Below are 12,919 nucleotides of genomic sequence, written 5' to 3' on the forward strand. Positions count from 1 at the left end.
GCATTTTATTCTTCTAAGAATTTAACAACCTTATAATTATATATAAATATTTGACAAGAAAATAATAATACTTGTATATTTGTAGTATTACTAAGAGTAACATCGAGAGTATTTGTGTATATTGCCAATGCTCTTGTATTGAGGTGAGCCGTCGTACTACTCTATTCAATATAACCAATTAACCATGACTGGTATGCAATTTTTTTGGTTATCATAGGAGTAATTATTTTATCTTGTTCAAAATCTAAAACACAACTATTTTACACTTAATTAATTATTTGTAAGATGAATTTAATGTTAGACATACAAAAATAACATCAACTGTTACATCTATGCACATTCAATATATATATATATATTTATACAAAGGACTATATAAATAATAGATCATTGTCAAGTAAGATGTGGCAAAGTGACATATTGAAATGGACAAATGGTATATAAATTGGAGTGACATAATGAGTACTGCTTTTGTTCACGTTTTGTTGAGGAATGACCGATTGAAGAAAACCTAGTGCCGTCCTTGTGTTATCCTATTCGACTTGTATGCTTTTCTACAATTTTTTTTTTTGGGTTTTAGTGGAATCTTTCTGACCTACCTAGCCAAAAACTAATTTGCCCAAACTTTCTTATTGTCATCCATTTAAGTTTTACTTTTATCGCATAGTACACTCACTTAGTCACTTGTAGTGGATAGCAATTTACTTTTTTGCCTTCTGTTTTTTTATAGAGAGATAATAAAAAAGACGATGGTAAATTGTTGGAACAGTTCTTACACAATATATATACTTCCCTTGTTTTTTACTTGACTTGTTTCTTTTATCACGCTTGTCAATGCAAAACTTTAACAATCAATAACTTAAATTCTCCATAATTAAAAATTATAAAAGTTATATATTATGGTAGCACTTATTGAGACGAATCCAAAAAGATCATACATGAATATATTTTTTCGTACATATTATTCACAAAAGACGGTCAAAAGAGGGGTGGTGAATAGTGTAAAAGTCAAAGCGAGTCAAGTAATAAAGAACGGAGGAAGTATATACGTAGTATTTATTTTTCAAACAACTTATATATAAATATACGAGTATACAATAATATAAGATAGAATAATTTGAGATAAATTAAGTTCAAACAAAATAAGCTAAATTAAATACAGAATAAACATAACTAAGAGCGGACCTTAAACCGCAATTTATTTATTTTATCAAGATTTAAAAAGGAGGATGCGCCCAATAACCAAAAGGATAATTATTTGTTAGCTATGAATAGGAAGATTACATACAATATTGTGATTTAGGTAAGATTCCAAGGGACAACTTTGATGATGAAAGCAACCTTTATATTATATGGGATATAACAATACAAGTATTTTCTTAAGCTTAATTTATGTCGATGCCTCTTTTATTTGATTTGGACCGCACAATTTTGGTGGGCATTATATAGTATCATGTCAACCGCTATCTTCCCTAATCCTAAATTCCTAATCACCTAAGATAGATAGAGTAGTTATTACTTTAGATTATTTTCTTGGCCCCAAAGTTACAATTTAAGTCAAAACCCTCTAATTATTTCTTGTCTCTTCAAATAAATTTAAATTTCCTTATTTCCGACCTTATTACATACCCCTTCTCCAAGTCAAAACCAAAATCCTTATATTCTTTGTTATATATACCCTTATTCTAGTTAACCAGTCTCCCTCTTGATCTTTCTCCTCCTCCCTCCAACCTCGAAAGTTCATAATCGCGGTAAAATAAAGAAATTCATTCATTTCCTTTGTTTCTCTAGTCGTTCGAGCTATGGTAAGTACATTAATTAATCAATCTACGTGTTAAAATTGTTTACTTTAATTTAATTATCATGCTATGTACGCGTATTACAGTTATAAACTTGAACGTGATCAGACTCTGGTCTCGTGAAACTCGTGATTTAATTTTGTTTTCACTCATTGATTACATTTTTTTTTTTTGGTTGGGCAGTCTTTTAGGCCATTATTATTGAGACAAATGACTAGGATGTTGAGATCACTAGTGGATCAACCAACAGCCATGATCACCACCTTGCTGTATTACAGTGATCTGTTGCCACAAAACGCCGCGTTGGAAAGGATGGTACAGCATGATTTGCTACTTCATCAAGATAATTTTTTCTTCCTGTTTATCACTAATTTTTTAAAGTGTTTTTTGTAGGTTAATTAAATGTTATTTAGCGGTAAATATATCTATTTTGATGAAAAGGGTATGTTGTTTTTGTTTTGCCCTGATCATTACTGTATTATACTGCTTAGCACGTATTTTATTTTTATTGATGATGCAATGAGTGAAACAGCTTCTTGCAAGTTTGAGTAAATATGTCTCTGTATCTGCTTCTTTAATTAATTTACGATTGGAGGGGTAAAGTAGATAGTACAGTACTCCCTCCGTCCCTAAATTACATTCCTACTTCTCTCTATTATGTGAGGAATAAATACAAAAATAGGAATATAATAATTTAGGGACGAAGGAAGTATAAAATATGGAGTAAATACAAAGATGGGATAAACAGGTTATTGACTTATTGCTAGTCATCATAGCGTAGGTACGATTCGTTGCTGGGAAATAATGGCGACCATTACATCAACCGTTCAGACTTCAGAATATAGAAATATGGTGTATAATGTATAATGTTAATAATGTATTAATAGATGGACCGGTCTTGTAGTCTTGTACCATTATGTTTGCAATGCTAGAAGAGTTGGAATAGTACTCCGTATTAAGTTTGGACTTCACCCGTCCATAAATTCATAATATTTCATATAGCAAATTCAGTAATGTAACAGATTATGTCTATGAGGTCAAGATCAGAGATCAAATCGTCACCCTCCCTTACCCGGTTACTCCTATCAGTAAAGCACAATTCATTGATAGATCGGTGCACTCTCGGTCACTAATAACTACATACGAGTACGTACTTTGAAATAAAGAGAATCTTCAAAAGCTCTGCTTATCATCTAAGAAAACATATTAAAATTACAATGAAAATAGATATATATTAGTACAAGATCAATCAAATAAGTGTTTAATACTAGTATACTTACATAATCAAGTGATACTATAGGTCATATTCATGAACATTCAAAGACAATGATAGGATATTAAACATTGAAATAATCATAGTAATGTAAGCCTTTGATCAGCAAATTAAGAAAATACATCATAGAGCTAAAACGTGAAGCTAATGACATAATAAGGTTTATTGTAAAATTGACCTGACTCCTTGATAAATTGAAGAGGCAAGAAAACATGTTTTGACTATTATTGTACGTCTTAAGGTTCTATTAGCCTCTAATTATTCTAATAATACAACCTTTAATTTCCTAATCAAACATTTTATTTTTATTTTTACTTTTTTTTTATATTGAATAATTAAGATTATATATTGTTGGTGGTTCGATCTTGGTTCTTGGTTGTTACTTGGACTCTTGGAGAGCGGCAGTGAAAACTTTGTAAATTACTCTTATGGCCTGTTCTCTTCAAATTATTTTCAATTCAATTCAGTTCAGTTCAGCCCATTTCAGTCAATCAGAATAAGCTCTTAATCAAAAAATGGCGTCACAAAGGCAAGCTCCACTTATGCCACTTCTTTTGATAGAATACTTTGCTTAATAAGCACTAACTTCTTTATAAGTAAAATGAATTGATTTTGAAAGTTTTCTTGTTCTTGATCTCCAATGGCATAGTTACATAAAAGAATATTTTAGTGGGACCTTTTACTTAGCAATGAAGTGCATGCCAAGGTAGATCCTTCAAAATCAAATGCCAAGGGGGATCGATGTGGTTTCAATAATGTTAAATAATGAGCAACATAGTCCCATTTCTATGAGTGACCTTATATGTACATAAAGTGTAATGCTAATGAATTTTAAAATTGTTAAATGGATCTATCACCCGTGCGGCGAGTGCTGATTATGATGCACTTGATGATTAATCATATGTGTTTATTATAAAGGTTAAATTTTAACAATTAACTAAGTGAATCTATAGTCTACGACCACGTGACATATGACTTTGACATGCATTAAATTATTAGATGGGTTATATACTGAATGTTAGGAGTATATATATAGAATGGTTGAACATTTTTATGACCTTCAGATTAGCCTATGAGGCTATGACCATACTTGGGGTGCTATTGAGTAGAAATCGATAAATACATTCTTGATCCCTAATTACTTGTTTAAGGTGCTATTAAGAAAAACTTTTTATATGCATATGAGGTCTGCATTGCACCTAGCTAGCTCTAATGGGTATGTATTGCATGTAAGTGCGTACATTTTAATTGTAAGATAGTATCAACTTCAAAATGAATATTAACCAAAAGAGTAGAAGTGAACCAAAATGCCAATATATCAAGTAAACAAGGTTCAAAAATCACCCTAAAATCATATCGAATAACAAGATATCATGCGCCCAATAACCAAAAGGATAATTATTTGTTAGCTATTAATTCTACTAAACCCAATCCAATATCTACTAAAGTTTATGTGCCACTAACACCATCTGTTTCCGTGCACAGGAATATAGAAGGCTCTTCTAGTTTTCCTAAGTTTTGCAGGAACGCTTCTGCCTCTGCCAGTATACATGATTTGGTTTTGCAAGCCGCTCCTACAAATACAGGTCTTAGCTTTGTCTTACTCAATCAAATTATTCTTAACAGTCCTATCAGTTTGTGATTTTCCAAATTTTAGTTTGCCATTGATGTTGTGAGTTACCGAGGTAGTGCTCAGCTGTATGGTTAATATCTTTAGACTTTAGTCTTGGTGACCTACTATTTTCAGTGTTGATTCTGCTGTTTTGGAACTAGAGGGTTCACATCTTAACATCAGTCTTGGGAGCTTTACAAAGTTGATATCTTATTAGAAGATTGGTGATTTACATCTGATGCAGTTCTCTGCTAATGATGAAAGTGTTGTATACTATTAAGAGTTCCTGGACATACTTATAATTTACTCATTTATATTTCTACGAATTCTCTCAAGGACCGCAGTTTGTTTATCTATTGAAAGTGGCCATGATGATTCACTAATCTCACCGTTAAGTCCATTATACTTGGAGTAGCTCAAGTTTATTCTTCTTTTAATTATACTAAGGCTTTGCAAAATGGCCAAAATCCCTGACAGTGCATATAATGGCTGATTGTCTTTCTCTTTTCCTGTGCTTATGTTTACTTCTGTTCTTCAGCTCCCCTTAAGCGAACAAGCAGCTGGTCCATCGATGAAAAGCTACTCATTCAATCACTATACAAGGTGATGTGCTTATTTATCCTTAATGGCTAGGTTGCCAGCCGTGCATCTCTCTATGTCTAAATATTTGTGATTTGTCAAGTTTGGCATGGGTATAAGGCGTATAACCTTTTTTTGTTTTCCGTATTCTGTGGACAGGTTATGGTCTCTGTATCTAGGACATATCCAATCATTTTGTATCTAAGAGATGTTGACATGCTCTTGTTTAGATCTCAGAAGCTATACAGACTGTTTCAAAAAATGTTACAGAAACTTTCAGGACCAGTACGAATAACACATTCTGACAGCAATGAAGATGACATCGATGATATGATCATTGATGTTCCTTATAATATCGAGATTAAGCCACCTGAAGATGAAACACGTCTTGTTAGCAACAAGTCTCAATTAGAGGTGGACCTGAAGATGATTCAGGGTCAGGACAACAGAAACCACATTATTCAAGTGCTAGCTGCAAACGATATCGAATGTGATGATCTTGGCTCCATTAATGTGGAAGATACCTTTGTTCTCAGCAGATACATTGAAGAGATCGTTGTATCAGCAATTTCTTATCATTTGATGAATAATAAGCATGAATATAGGAATGGGAAACTCCTGATTTCATTCGAGAGGTCTACTTTCAACATATTTGTCCTACCTTCAAATCTGCCAAGGATACATCAAAGCCAGAATCACGTGCCAGACCTTCAAAGGTAAGTTTGCTATTAGAGTAGAGTAATATGTAAAAGTTGAGGAGCCATCTAGTCCAACACTTCATCATGCTGCAATTGTAGGGAGCAGTCGGAGCACGTGGATATATTAAGCCAGAAACTAAAGCTGAAGGTGCAGCTCCGAAAAACAAAGTTGGAGAAGAAGCATCTGTGCTAATGTCAAAGGATACACCAGATAATGAGGCTGCAAGTCCAAAGGTCCCTGTAAGTACAGTTGATCAACTGTGGTGATCTTAGTAATGTTGTTCATGTGATTGATAAATTCAAAGCATTTTCTATTGCTTCAATAAAGAGCAAATTAGTGCTTCAAGTTTGTGCTGATTTTCTTTTTGTTGCCAACTTCGATGTTCAATCATTAAATATTTCTCCTTCCAAATTAGAGGACGTGTTAATGTGGTCCATTTCATCGTAGACCAGACTTGTTCAAGGGAGGACTTCTGAAACCCTGTCGAGGAATTTTGCTTTTTGGGCTTCTTGGTATTGGCAAGACGATGCTGGCTATAGCCAAAGAGGCTGGAGCAAGTTTTATTAATGTGTCTATGTCAACCATCACATCTAAATGGTTTGGTGAAGACGAAAAGAATGTTAGGGGACTGTACTGTTCAGCCTTGCATCTAAAGTTTCCCCAACAATTATATTTGTAGATGAAGTTGACAGTATACTGTTTAAGAAAGACATTAGATTAGGCAATCAGACAAAATTAATTAAAATAAATTTATCAATAAGCAAAAAAACATAAAGTCGCCACGGTTTATTTTTTGAGTATAAGAGTAATCCACCCATTTACATTCTCTATTAGCTTCCTCAATCATCATGCCAACAAAAATGTGTCGCAACTATAAAGAATCGGACGAATGACCTGTTCTGATTTACTGAACTCAGCTGAACTGAACCGAATTGAACTGATTGGAGCTGAATTGAAATGAACTGAAATGATTTTTTATGAGAGAAGGAAATTAGGAATCGAACTGAACTAATTGGATCCTAACCGTACTGAAATAAACTAAAATTAAGCTGGAGAGAAGAGGCGTGAAGTACGTGCCCGAACCAAATGGCCAATTTGTCCAAGTAATCTAACCTTCCTTCCACTTTTGGGCAACACATACAGCCCAAAACCAAAAACAATCTCCACCATTTCCAAACACACCAAAACCCAAAACCCTCAAAAAAAACCCCTCAAACTCACGCTCACACAAACACACACTTTCTCTCTCCTCAAAAAAATGCTTCTCCACCGCCCACTCCTCGGCAAAACCCACCTCCTCCTCAACCTCCACCACCATCTCCGCCACTTCAGCCACTTTTCCGCCGCCTTGGTCCTCCCTTACGACCCGGAAACCACCCTCTCTTACTTTCCCGGGTTCCCCAAACCCGACCCGTCTGAGACCATCATCGGCATCCCAAGGTCCGAATCCGGGAAGAAAATCTGTGCCCATGAAAGGAAATCGGGTCGGATTCCAAGTATTTTGTTTGAGCAGAAAGATGGGCAACATGGTGGTAATAAGAGGTTGATTTCTGTTCAAACTAAACAGATCAAAAAACTTGTTACTCAAATGGGTCGATCTTTCTTTTTGTCTAGACTTTTTGATCTTCAAGTTAAGCCTGATTTTGATTCTGATGATGTTGTTGAGCATGTTCGTGTTCTTCCCAGGAAGGTGCATTTCTTAATTTTGTTTATATTTTGTAATTTGGAGTTTTTGGTTATTGATTATTGGTTTATATATAAAACAATTATTTGTCCCTTTTTCAAATGAAGGCATATGTTCATTATAAAAATTGATGCTAGTGCGAAATCTCGTATGAGACGGACTTACAATAAAATTGTGTATGATAGTAGTTTCATATTGATTGTAGAGATAATTGTAAGTTTGCTTAACCTGAGACTGACGAAATTTGCTTATAGGATATATTGACTGAGAATAATGGGGGATTAGTGCTAGGAGAAATTATATAAGACATAAATAAGTAAATTCTAGTATGAGGCGTAATTAAGCTAATCTATTGTATGATCAGGGTGCGTTTCAAATGAGGGAAAGCATGTGTGCTTAATGAAAATTGGTGCTTGGAGAAAACTAATTAGAAGACTTTAAAGTACTGAAATCTTGTATGAGACGGTCTTAAAATAACATTTTGTATGATAATAGTTTCAAACTGATTGTAAATGTAGTTGTAAGTTCTAACATTGTAACTTCACTTCACCTGAGACTCGTTGGAGTATTTTTTGGTTGAAAGTTGCTTGTAGGATGTTAGCGAGAAAGACAAGGGATTAATGCTAGGAAAAATTGTATATGAAGACAAATGCGTGAAGTCTTGAATGAGGCGGACTTAAGCTAATTTATCGCATGATCAGGTTGTGTTTTTATTCTAAGATAGTCCCGTACTCGTTTTAGAGGTAATTAAGCCCGGTTTACCTAGGACTTGTAGGATTATATTGTGGTTAAGGAGAATGTTATACAATAAATGTGAACTAAAGATTGAGGACGATATGGACATTGAAAATTTGAAAGGCAGCTTAAACGCAAACTAAAGATTGAGGATGATGTGTGAGCCAGTGAGCTACATGGTAAAATGAAGTTCATGCTTGTGTTTGTTTATTTAGGGTAGGTTAAGTCAAGGAATCAGCATCAAAGTGGCTGAACATATATGAATTTGATGTTTTCAAACGTCCTTCTGGTTAAATTACTGGACATGGTGTGAAGTTTCTGAGAAGCATAGATGATTATCGTCTAAGATTCTGTGGTTTGCATTGATACTGTACTTTGTGTTGGTTTGGTATATTAATTTGGTATGGAGTGAAGAGTTTGAGAAGCTAAACGTTATGATAGTCGTCCAGATTCCACGGGCTTGTGTCTCTCCTGTACTAGGATAAGGATGTGTACATGGTAACCTAGAAGAAGGTTTATCGACGTATACATTTTACTGTAGTAATTCTTTTATGTACTTTGTGTCTGTTACAAAGGCTGGAAAAGTGGCTGTTTGGAGTCTGTACCTAATTGTGAACTCCAGTGATGACTAGTGACTACAAAAGTTTGATTAGATGCTATATGTATGATCAAGTTTTCCATAGAAAGCTTATGAGACATTTGGATGCTAGAGATTGTAAGTTTTGAAATATCTGTGTAAACTTTTGAATGACATTGTCTTGAATTGTTTGAGACACGTTCTAGAAACTAGAAAGCAGAAATCTGACTTCTATGTTACCCTAATGGAATGCCGTTTTTTTTTTAGGATGAAAAGAGATAATTTGGATTTTGAAAGTATATCTTGATAGGGAATTGGCCTGGACAGATGGAGTTCCCTACGGACTTTAAACCTTTCTATTGAAACTTGGTGTATTAAGCTGACTAGCTGAGGTGTTGTTCTGCTGAGAGAAGGTTGTGTGACTGCCTGATTAGCTCTATTGTACATGTAGTATTGATTAATTGCTGGGCTGTTGGGTAAGGGTGGTTTGTAAGTTTTAATTCAGGATTTATGTTGTGGCAAAGATACAAGAAGAGAACATACATAGATTGGCCTTTAATACCTAGCCAAGATCACTTCTACTTTATTTTCTGGTGTGTATTAGTGGAATGTCAGAGTGAAGTTTGTAACATTGCAGGCTATGTATTAGTAATTCTAGTTAAAGGACATGTCTTCATTTTTTTTAATGGTAAGGAGGACCCTAACCAGATGACATGTCTTAAATGTTCGTGGTAACTTTGTACATAATCAGATCATCAATTAAAAGTAATGCTGATTTTGGAAATTTTTTTGTTTTCTCCTCCCTTGGAGTGAAGATATATGGGTAGCGTATTGCAGAAGAGTTTGAGGCTTGAATCATTTTGTTAATCTAAATTTGTTGCTGAGATATATAAACATTTTAATTTATCGTGAATAAGTCACTTTCTTGGTTCATTCTTCTACGTAGTAATAGTTTTGTGTACCATAGATGTTCTAGTTGGAGACCTTATATTTCTGAAATGTTTTCCTCTGTGCTGAACAGCTCCACATGCATGCAGCCACTGAAGCTATTCTTAATGTTACTTTTATTAGAGCTCCTCCTGATGCCTTACTAAAGGTTGAGGTTCCCCTTGTATTTAGAGGAGAAGATGTATCGCCTGGATTAAGAAAAGGTATCTAATCAAATACTACCTCCATTTTGAACTAATAGGCCATATTTGATTTCTTGTAAGATTAAATATTGATTTGTTTGAAATTTGTGCTAGTCCTAATATGAATTACATTCTTGGTAGTTTTGTCCTTCCATAAGATAATCTCTGTATCAGTACACAAGATGACAAGAATAATTTTCATGGTTGAAGTTTATGAAATAAATAAGATCAAATTCAGTCTATCATTTGGAATGCAAGGTGTATTATCACGCAAGAATTTGTCTCCGGTTGTTTGTTTCAGTCTATTATGTTGGAATGGAAGGTGTATTAAATTTCCTATCTGCTTCAAACCTGCTTAACTGTTTGTGTTAAACGTGAAATTGCATTATTTAGAATAGATATCTTTTGGATAATTTTGCAAATTTATTGATCATATTGTTGGCCTACTTTCCACTATTTATGTTGTGAATTTTTCTTTCCTTGTGTCATATAAACGTTATTGCTCATCAATCATGCAGGGTCATATCTGAATATCATTAAAAAGAGTGTTAAATATCTTTGTCCTGCCGACATAATTCCTCCGTATATTGATGTGGATTTAAGTGAGATGGATGCTGGTGAAAAGATGGTAATGGGGGACCTTAATGTTCATCCAGCACTTAAGCTGCTTCAGTCAAAAGATGAGCCAATTGTTAAGATAATGGGTGCTAGAGTTTCTGAACTAAAGAAAGCCGCCAAGTAGAAATTGATGCGTGTTATCAAATACAAGAAACGTGAAGCTTCAAGATGTGATTTTTTGCATCAGTATTGGTTTATGTGGTGGAACACTGGAAACCATAACCTATGATCTTGGTAAGGATTTTTTTGTCCCACATCATGCCTATATGACCCTTAACAATGGCATATGGTGGTTTTTATTTCCTCAAATTGGGGCACATAGGATGATAGAAGGTTTGAGTTGTAATAGACTTTTCACTTTGGTCAGTTTTTAGGCACAAATCATGGCAATTTCTCAGATTTTGGTCGAGTTAGGATTCCTGCTTGAAGATTATCTTTCATATGTACAATTATATCTGAATAATATTATGCATGGTTTCTGTAATATCTGAATCTAATATGCATAATAAATCTCTGTAAAAAAAAAAAAAAAAAAAAAAAAAAAAGCTTGGATTGATGAATTATCAACTAACCTATGAAATTTTCAGGCCAATATTGGCTTTTCATCTTTTTTTGAGTTCCAAGCTACTGGACAATGTGATAAACTTTCATATATATTGGCATGGATAGATGAAAATACTTGAAGTATTTGATTCTTATGGAGGAGTATGTTAACACTTTCTCCAGCTTAATTCTTTAATACACTGGATCGTTTTGGTTGGGCCTGATTGAGTAATATTTTCCATTTGAAAGCTGTCAGTGGGTTCGAATCGGCAGTAGCTGCTGCTGCGGCAGACTACTCCGCGGCTCACCCGCGGATTGGGCTGTTGTGCCGCAGCCAGGCTGCGGTGTGTTCTGCCTAGGAGAGGGATGAATAGGCAGTGGCGTGGGCTTCCTAGGAGAAGAAGGGGGGTGACTCGAGTCCACTAAAGAGTGCCGCAACAACGGATTAATTAGAGGATTGGAGTAGCCACCTAGAAAATCATAAGTATGTGGTTGAGGGGTGTGAACCTTTGAGAAGGGAAAACTAGACTCATCAAACCACACATGCCTAGCTATGAAAATTTTCCGACTCCACATATCGTAACACTTGTAACCCCGATGATTGGATGGATAACCAAGAAAGACACAAGGAGTGGAACGTGCTTGTAGTTTATTGATAGTGGATGAAGAAAATAGAGGAAAACACAAGCAACCAAACACTCGAAGGTGAGAATACTCGGGAAGTTTTTGATAAAGAATTTGAGTTGGAGAATTATAGTCAAGTAGCTTTGTAGGCAAGATGCTGTGAAGATAGGTGGCCATATCAAGGGCATGATGCCAAAAAGAGGGAGGCATTGAGGCATGACACATGATAGTACGAACAATATTATTGATCGTTTTTATTTTTCTTTCGACTTTACCATTTTGAGGTGAAGAATATAAAGCTAAATTTTGTGAAAGGGTCGTTATGAAACTCACGGCATAGGATAAGTCCACAAAAAATTTGTAAAATTATCAAGAAATAGAACATAATATTTGTGACCTTGAGAACTAGAAACAGGAGATGTCCATAAATCACTATGAATGATATCGAAAGGCATAGTAGTATGAGACTTGGAATCGTAAAAAGGCAATTTTATTAATTTTCCCAAAGGACAAGAGTGGCATACATCAAATTTAGCCTTATTACATTGAACTGAATTACTACTACGGAAAGAACTAAGAATTGCATTTCCCGGATGACCTAAACGGGAATGCCACACACTAGGAGAAACAACCACACACTAGGAGAAACAATTGCAAAAGCCGACGGAATAGAAGAGGACAAGACTTGACGATCTGTGAAGAAGGGATAAAGATCGCCACTGCTATTACATCTCACTATTTTGCTCCCCGTCTGCAAATCCTTCACAGAAAACCCAAAAGGATCAAATTCTATAGAAACTCGATTATCAGTAGTGAATTTTCGAACAAAAATAAGATTTTTGATCAATTTAGGAACGTGTAAGACATTTTTGAGTTGAAGTGTGTTTTGGTGAAGAGATTCGTGACCATAACCTTTAATTGGAATTTTGCTACCATCACCAACAATAATTGCATTACTCATTTTTTACGCAAATTAAAGTATGGAGATAAATTACCTTGAGCATTAGTCATGTGAAAGGTAGCACCCGTGTCCATGTAGTAATTCG

At 34.8% G+C, this 12,919-nt stretch overlaps 2 protein-coding genes across 2 annotated transcripts; both read left to right on the forward strand.

Annotated features, from left to right (window-relative positions):
- Positions 1-4,351: 4,351 nt before the first annotated feature.
- Positions 4,352-6,328, forward strand: LOC110691037. The gene is made up of 4 exons (XM_021867973.1): positions 4,352-4,658; positions 5,223-5,287; positions 5,423-5,979; positions 6,061-6,328. Exons 3-4 carry the CDS (start codon positions 5,426-5,428, stop codon positions 6,152-6,154), a joined length of 648 nt encoding a protein of 215 aa, XP_021723665.1. The 5' UTR covers positions 4,352-4,658; positions 5,223-5,287; positions 5,423-5,425; the 3' UTR covers positions 6,155-6,328.
- Positions 6,329-7,002: 674 nt separating this feature from the next.
- On the forward strand, positions 7,003-11,314 carry LOC110691038 (50S ribosomal protein L25-like). Its single transcript, XM_021867974.1, has 3 exons — positions 7,003-7,652; positions 9,980-10,109; positions 10,607-11,314. Exons 1-3 carry the CDS (start codon positions 7,221-7,223, stop codon positions 10,828-10,830), a joined length of 786 nt encoding a protein of 261 aa, XP_021723666.1. The 5' UTR covers positions 7,003-7,220; the 3' UTR covers positions 10,831-11,314.
- Positions 11,315-12,919: the final 1,605 nt, after the last annotated feature.

The sequence above is a fragment of the Chenopodium quinoa genome, unplaced genomic scaffold, assembly GCF_001683475.1.
Source record: "Chenopodium quinoa cultivar QQ74 unplaced genomic scaffold, ASM168347v1, whole genome shotgun sequence".
Lineage (NCBI taxonomy): Eukaryota > Viridiplantae > Streptophyta > Magnoliopsida > Caryophyllales > Amaranthaceae > Chenopodium > Chenopodium quinoa.